We start from the raw sequence: 7814 nt of genomic DNA, 5'->3' as shown, positions 1-7814 counted from the left end.
GTGTAACTCCACCTAACAAGAAGCCTTCAGACTCACCAGGGAGTGTAACTCCACCTAACGAGAAGCCTCTTTGACTCACCAGGGAGTGTAACTCCACCTAACGAGAAGCCTCTTTGACTCACCAGGTAGTTAACTCCACCTAACGAGAAGCCTCTTTGACTCACCAGGGAGAGAATTCCACCTAACGAGAAGCCTTCAGACTCACCAGGGAGTGTAACTCCACCTAACAAGAAGCCTCTTTGACTCACCAGGGAGTGTAACTCCACCTAACGAGAAGCCTTCAGACTCACCAGGTAGTGTAACTCCACCTAACGAGAAGCCTCTTTGACTCACCAGGTAGTGTAACTCCACCTAACGAGAAGCCTCTTTGACTCACCAGGGAGAGAATTCCACCTAACGAGAAGCCTTCAGACTCACCAGGGAGTGTAACTCCACCTAACGAGAAGCCTCTTTGACTCACCAGGGAGAGAATTCCACCTAACGAGAAGCCTTCAGACTCACCAGGGAGTGTAACTCCACCTAACGAGAAGATTCTTTGACTCACCAGGGAGTGTAACTCCACCTAACGAGAAGCCTCTTTGACTCACCAGGGAGTGTAACTCCACCTAACGAGAAGCCCGAGTTTTCATCTTGCTCTGGCAACCATCCAAACGATAGAAATGAAATTTAGTTTGAGTGCTGGGACAAGTCCTAAAAAAGCTGTCAAAGTTTGACAGTACGTACCCCCCAAAGTGGATAACTGTCAAGGCATGCACAAGTTATTATATAATAGCACAGTTTAGGAGGGGTGACTGTCCAGTTGGTTTCATATTTCTCAAAGTTTATCCAAAACTTGGACACACGGTGTTCCAATGCTGGGAGGAAGAAAACGTTTGTTTTCTTAATGTTTTAATGGCTCATCTACTATTAAGCTCCACTGCTTTAATGGCTCATCTACCACTAAGCACCACTGCTTTAATGGCTCATCGTCCACTAAGCTCCACTGCTTTAATGGCTCATCTACCACTAACCTCCACTACTTTAATGGTTTATCTACCACTAATTAATGGCTCATCTTTCACTAAGCTCCACTGCTTTAATGGCTCATCTACCACTAACCTCCACCAGTTTAATGGCTCATCTACCACTAAGCTCCACTACTTTAATGGCTCATCTACCACTAAGCTCCACTGCTTTTATCTATTTTCTTCTAGATAAAAAAAAATAATCATTTTTTAATCATTAATCAAACTTGCTTTACCATTTAACCACTTTCCTAGGGTAATATGTATGTAATAATGAAAATGAGGTAACAATTTTATTTCAAACTTTCTAGTCTTTTGACTGACAGACTTCGTGTAATTATTAGCAACAAGAAAATGAAATAAATTTTGGATGACACTTGCAGGATTAGAAACAATTTCCTATTTCTCACCACAGATAAACAAGATTTTTACAGAATTTATCAATCATAATACTAGTACCCAACTCGAAAGCAACTTTAGAACTTACAGAATTAAACAAAAAAAATGTTCCTGATGTTTTAAAACATTTTGTGTTCTTCTACTGCCCAAACATTTTTGGAATAAAAACAAAAATTTGAAATAAACTATGTAATAATAAATCATGTTTAATATACCAGGTAATTACAAACTTGTCACAGGATCATTCACATATAAATAATAGTCTATAGCCATTCAGAAATTTTCTACTTTATAACCACTGTTAGAAATCTGAACAATTCTACAAAAAAAAAAAAAGTCACAAGTCAATAGACTTCTTTGAATGATCCATTGAGATAAAGTTCAAACAGTTTGACATTATCTTCAACAAAAAGCACTTTGTCTAGTAGAAAAATTTGTCTTTTCTGTCTTTATACATCACTTCACCATTTCTGTACATCTTTTCTTTTTCATCCTGTCCAGATAGAACATAATAGAAATGTAAGTGGAGTTGAAAATATTTACTAAATAACTGACAAGCACTAACATTTGTTTAAATAGATAAATGTTTGTTTATTAATGGCTTGCATGAGAAAAAAATACTCCACAAATGTCATGGCCAAAGAAAGTGTCAGGAGGGCAGGTTTTGAACATAAAATTTCATATAAAAATAAAAAATATTCCAGATGACCAGGGAAGCTTCAAGTTGAAACTATGACAAGTTGTTTTGAAAATATATATACAACAGTGAAGTACAAAAAAATATTCAAAGAAAAGGTCAAGAGTTCAGGCGGTTTTTAGAAAGTCTGTTTAAAATATAAGAAAAAAAAAAGACTGAGGTGTATGTGTGTCAGGGTCATTGTTCATCAGTTTAATCAGTTGAACTTCATAATCAGTTAATATAGATACTTAAACAGTTCATATTGCATTGATCATTGTGATTTCAAATTCATTTCACTTTCAGATTTGTAATTGTATTCTGTGGATTGAGTTGGAAAAGTTTTAACTCTTATCAACCTGATAAAAGGTCACTTTAGAATTCCATGGATCTCCATGTGTGCAGTTGTACTGAGAGATACAATGCTTCAACTTTCAAAGAAATAATGCCAATGGAAGTAATAACTAATTTTTGCTACTTCATGTGATCTTTCATTTACCGGTACTATTGGTAACAAGAGATTTTGTTCTTATATGTAATATACATTCAATGAATTGATAAAAGAATATTAAAGGTCTTTCTCTAGATATCTTTTTCAAATATCTCAACTCTCAGAAAGTACCGGTAATAACTGTTAGCAACTCCAAGTGATCTACCATTTACTTACCACCACAACTAGAAATAAGGTTTCAATTTGCAATATATATATATCCTCCTTCATGATCAAAGATGAGGACATTTCTCATATCCTACAAACTCCAAGATTTGCAATTTGCAATATATATTTGTTAAATTTGTTTGCTGTTGACAGCACATATTAAAATAAAATTGTGATATAACAGACATAAGTGCAATCCAGTAACCAAATAGACACACAGTCAAGTAAATTGATACAAGAATGTACATATGTCTTTCTCTAAGTATGCTTTTTGTAACAAGTAAATTGATACAAGAATGTACATGTCTTTCTCTAAGTATGCTTTTTGTTGTGTACAATAATGTCAACGTCTATTTTTATACATATCAAATTTGTAATTTAAGAATTGATTTCAACATCATTTCTATATGATCTCTGGATTGTCTGGTTTTACAACTTTTTGTACAAATAAAGTTAGCTGTATTAGCCTGCGCAAGCCAAAATCACAATAAAATTACTCAGCCAAGGAGTAAGTTTGAAATTGTCAGCAAGTTGAAAAGTGTAAAACAACAGACTGGCTAAAGCTAACATGCTTTTAGCTGCCTCTAAATGAGTACAATGGAATATATCGTTTAGACTGCAAATCAAAATCTTTGTATAATAAACAGTGATTCTAATCTTCTGTCTGGCTGAATGATAAACAAGAAATAATCACCATGAAGAACATATGATGGAATGACCTTAATAGCATAACAAATGGCAATATTCTGGTGCAAGCCAGTGAGTGCAATATAGAGATGCTGCTTATTGTTTGACAACTTCACTGGACAAGGCATCTATTTCATTTGGAGACAATCTTTTTTTTTTTGTCAAGTTTAAAGGAGGACGACATAACAGAGTTGCCATTATAAAAGCTATACCAGCTCAGAAACCAGCTTGACTGAACTCCCAAAGATAAAACACCTGGCAGATGATGACTTCTGTTATAGACTACTTGCAGGAGACACATTTTTTTACAACAAACGTGAGACCAAAAGGAAAGCTAACACCAAAGACAGGCATAGACGATGAAAAGAGCACTTAAATCAGACACAAGCTGACAATAGTTTTGTCTGCAATGAGTGTGGCAAAATATGTAGGTCCCAGCTATGTCTGGGGTGGTGACATGACTTACAGCCCTCCTCCTTTATCTTCAGACATGATGAGAAGTCTTATTTAAGGACAAAGTTAAAACATCAAGTTAAATCTGAACAGTAAATGTACAAGTCATCAAGGCATACACTTATTAATTGAAGTACCCACTACTGACCCTATTTTTAATGGCAGCATAACAAAGTACACCCACAGGTACTATAAAGAGACCCACAGCAGCAACAATAGATTTGAAAGATCCTTTAAACCGCTCAGCTTGAGTTGCTTTCAAGGAAATGAACCTCTGGACAGCTGGGTCAAACTGTAACAAAAGAAAATATTTTATTTCATTGAAGTACATAGTTCTGTAATATTTCTTACAAATAAAATTATTTAAAAGCAAGAACTGATTTAAATCCTTCAATATGTTAATAAACAGTTTAGCTCTCTTGTAAGAAAATGAAGTTAAAATGTTGATTAAGGTGTAAGCTTTAACTAGCAGTAGTGCCAACAGGGAATGTGCAGGATTTAAACTGTGGACCTTTGTTATGACAGTCGTATAGCTAGTAGTCTCTTAAAACTTACAGCATGTGGTCTTTTTGATTACATTGGCCAAGGGTCCCTATTACCAGTGTTTCCCAAACTGTGTTCCTTTTCTGCGAATCTTGAATAGGTCTTCTATTAACTATTACAACAATTACAGGCTTAGACATGAATTGATTTTAATAGTTCTAAGTAACAAATACAACGGCATGACTATAAACTTCCAACTGATCTAGATTCTGTTTTTAGTTTGAAACAAAGATGCAAAGATCAACCTTTAAATTTTTCATTGACTTTATCTGAAGAGCACTTTAATATTTGAAAACAAGCTTTTATGTTATTTTACTTCTTTTTCCAACAATCATTTGTGAAAAGCAGGATTTTTTTTATTATGTTCCAAAAAAGTCAAAGTACAGATCTAGAAACAGCTTTGATGCCACAACAGATATTAGAATATAATTGATTTACATCGTGTCTGATGTCAAGATTTTAAGTTTTTCAAGAACATAATACCATCAGTCACTGAAGCTTAATTTTTTCTGATGCATATATATGTCTCAGACCTGCCTACCAAAAAAGTCCAAATGTGTAACGCTGATGATCAAAATGCGTATTTTGGCACCAGAATGCGTAACACTTACGCGATCTACTATTTTGTCATATATATATATATATATATATATATATATATATATATAATATATATATAAATATTAGATGTCATGATTAGATCTACAATCTAAATCTAGATCAATAGAGATGATATCTAGACTAGATCTGGATCTATGTCTATATAATGAATATAATATACTCTAGATCTGGGCTAAAGAGTGTTACAGATGCCGTGGATCCGCTACAAACGTAGGTCTACTCCAAACTTTCGTAGGCCTACCTTCATCCTTGATCTATTCTATACTAAAACTTATAATCTAGTCTAGATATAGACTAGATGGTAGTAGATGTTATCGATACAGATCTAGTCAATCTAAATCATACTATAACTAAATTGGATCTAGATTGTATAGTTATGTAGAGAATCATGACATAACGTAATGACTAGCTAGACTCTAGCTAGATCTATTCCAGTATAACAAGTTGTCTAGATTCTAGATCTAGAATGTCACTCAATGTGTTTTGAATCGATAGCACTTCAATATTTTTTTCATTACAAATGAATACGGGAATCAGGGATTCAACATTTAATTAATTTCTACTAATGAACTTACAAAAACAAAAGTCACGTTGGTGTATCAGCTAACTGATGGTACCAACCTGCCACTTCCTCATTCTCAATTTCTAGACTTAATCTAATTGCTATTAAGAACCAATCAACGTATAGATCTGGACACAATGTGCCTCTCCCCCCCCCCCCCAACAGGATGGCTTAGCGTGACCTCTGTGATCACTCGTAAGCTAGTCAAGAGAGGGAAAAAAAAAGGATACGAAATGCGTAACGCGATGGATTAAATTCGTATTTGCGTACTGACGGTCATTTTTGGGAGATTTTGCATAACGAATACACTTTTTGCGTAACGGTAGGCAGGTCTGATGTCTGTCTATCTTAGTACAGTTTTCTACTGAAAATAAAAGAAAGATAACAAGATTTTTTTGTTTATGTTGGCCACTTTTGTGTTTGTTAAAAACTGCTGCTTTTTAATTTAATTTTTTATTTCCTGTTGTGAGGGGAGAAAAAGAATATTAATTTGTTTTTTATTATAACGTATTATTATATAGTATTTTGGTAGCATTGTTTCCTTTCACAGCCTGGCATAGAATACACAAACTTAAATCTACATTCATAATGCTAGTTTATGGGACTAAAAGTGCTATTTAATGTTTTCAAAAAAAAAAAAAAAGATAAATTTATTTTTTATATCATCTTGCAGAATTTGCCTTTAAATCTTGGTCTAAAGCAATAAAAAAAATTCATTTTGGAAAACTTGACCATTGAAGTCATTTCTAGTAGCCCATGAGAGTTGTCTGGTTATTCCAAGTAATTCTTGATTCTCTCACTGAAGACTTAGTGAGTGCATCAAGAAGAGAATCAAGGTTTACTGGTCTGTTTCGTTTTTCAATATTAGATTAAAAATATGACACTTAGCCTGACTGAGGCCTGTGACAACTAGTTTTAGTTTTAACTTGGAGTGTAGAGCTATCCATTTTAGGAGGTGCAAACTATTTAAGTCCTAAGGAGGAGGTATGGACTAGATGGTAAGGGGAAACTGCAGGACTTCATGGTAAATGTAGGAAATATATAAATATAATGGATTTAGGATTATGTGTTCGGACATGTATATATAAAGAGGGATCTAATGTTCAGCAGTTTCAGACTTTTGATGGTTATGTGTGAAGATTAAATAAAAAAAAACTTGGTGTAAACTGAAGCTAAGCATGGCGTGCGATGTAAACACCACCACCACGTGACTTTGGTAGAAATCCGGAACAACCCCCTGGCCATTGTCACATGGATCATCATCTCTAGTCTAGATAGATTCTTCTACTAGCTAGATCCATCATCTATTTTGAAGACACATTTTAGAAACATAAGATTTAATAAGATAATTTACTGAATTTACTATTTAGACAGTCTAAGTTTAGATATAGAATATACTAATATAGATCTAATTAATTACTGGTGTTACTTCAAGAAAGATGATTATGAATCATTATCAGTATCATTATGTCCTGCCTATGGCTATGCGTCATATACTCAGGTGGTTATCTTTAAAAATAGATCTAGATTAGATATCTAGAGTCTAGTCTCACTCTATCTAGTTCTAGATCTAGTTTAATTCATTATGTTTTTTAATTTCCTTTTTATTTTACCAAAAAACCTCCACTCTCTGGCGATGCAAACGGATTTGTTGACTTTTTTATCCATTCAGCTTTTAGCGTCTGTCGCATTTTAGCTCTTTCTTTTATAGCTTTCAACTCTTCTGGAGAGACATCGTACATTTTCCAAGGGTCCCATAATTTAGGCATTTTTCTTGTTCTGGAGTCTGGTTTTATTAATAATCTAGAATCTAGATCTAGACTAGAGTATTATTATTATTCACCTAACTCCTTGGTTTACAAATACCAGGGTCAAACCAACGGAAGTAGATCTTTTCATTTGGTGAATAACAAAAGTTAAAGAAAAAATTGTTGTACACTTTCTTTAGGTACAATAAAAAATTAAAAAAACAGCATAAAGAATACAATAATTATTACTGAGGAATCACATAAAACCCATCATACTGATATAAAGCTTTTTGCGCAGGGTATACTAAAATACTAACGGTATATATATACTATGACTACGCGCCCATGATATATATATATATATTGTTACGAATCTCCTTATCCAGGCTCGCTGCAAATGGTACCAAACGACACCACCAACTTAAAGAACTCGACAACTCTGGGCTTCAAAGTAACGTAATAG

At 34.1% G+C, this 7814-nt stretch overlaps 1 protein-coding gene across 1 annotated transcript; it reads right to left on the bottom strand.

Annotated features, from left to right (window-relative positions):
• Window positions 1–1586: 1586 nt before the first annotated feature.
• Window positions 1587–7494, bottom strand: LOC106057641 (uncharacterized). Its single transcript, XM_013214943.2, has 3 exons — window positions 7217–7494; window positions 4026–4169; window positions 1587–1896 (listed from the first exon to the last, which is right to left on the bottom strand). Exons 1-3 carry the CDS (start codon window positions 7370–7372, stop codon window positions 1825–1827), a joined length of 372 nt encoding a protein of 123 aa, XP_013070397.2. The 5' UTR covers window positions 7373–7494; the 3' UTR covers window positions 1587–1824.
• Window positions 7495–7814: the final 320 nt, after the last annotated feature.

Source organism: Biomphalaria glabrata, chromosome 6, assembly GCF_947242115.1.
Source record: "Biomphalaria glabrata chromosome 6, xgBioGlab47.1, whole genome shotgun sequence".
NCBI classification, from domain to species: Eukaryota; Metazoa; Mollusca; class Gastropoda; family Planorbidae; genus Biomphalaria; species Biomphalaria glabrata.
Note: the sequence above shows the minus strand (reverse complement) of the source record. Positions and strands in the feature narration are given on the sequence as shown.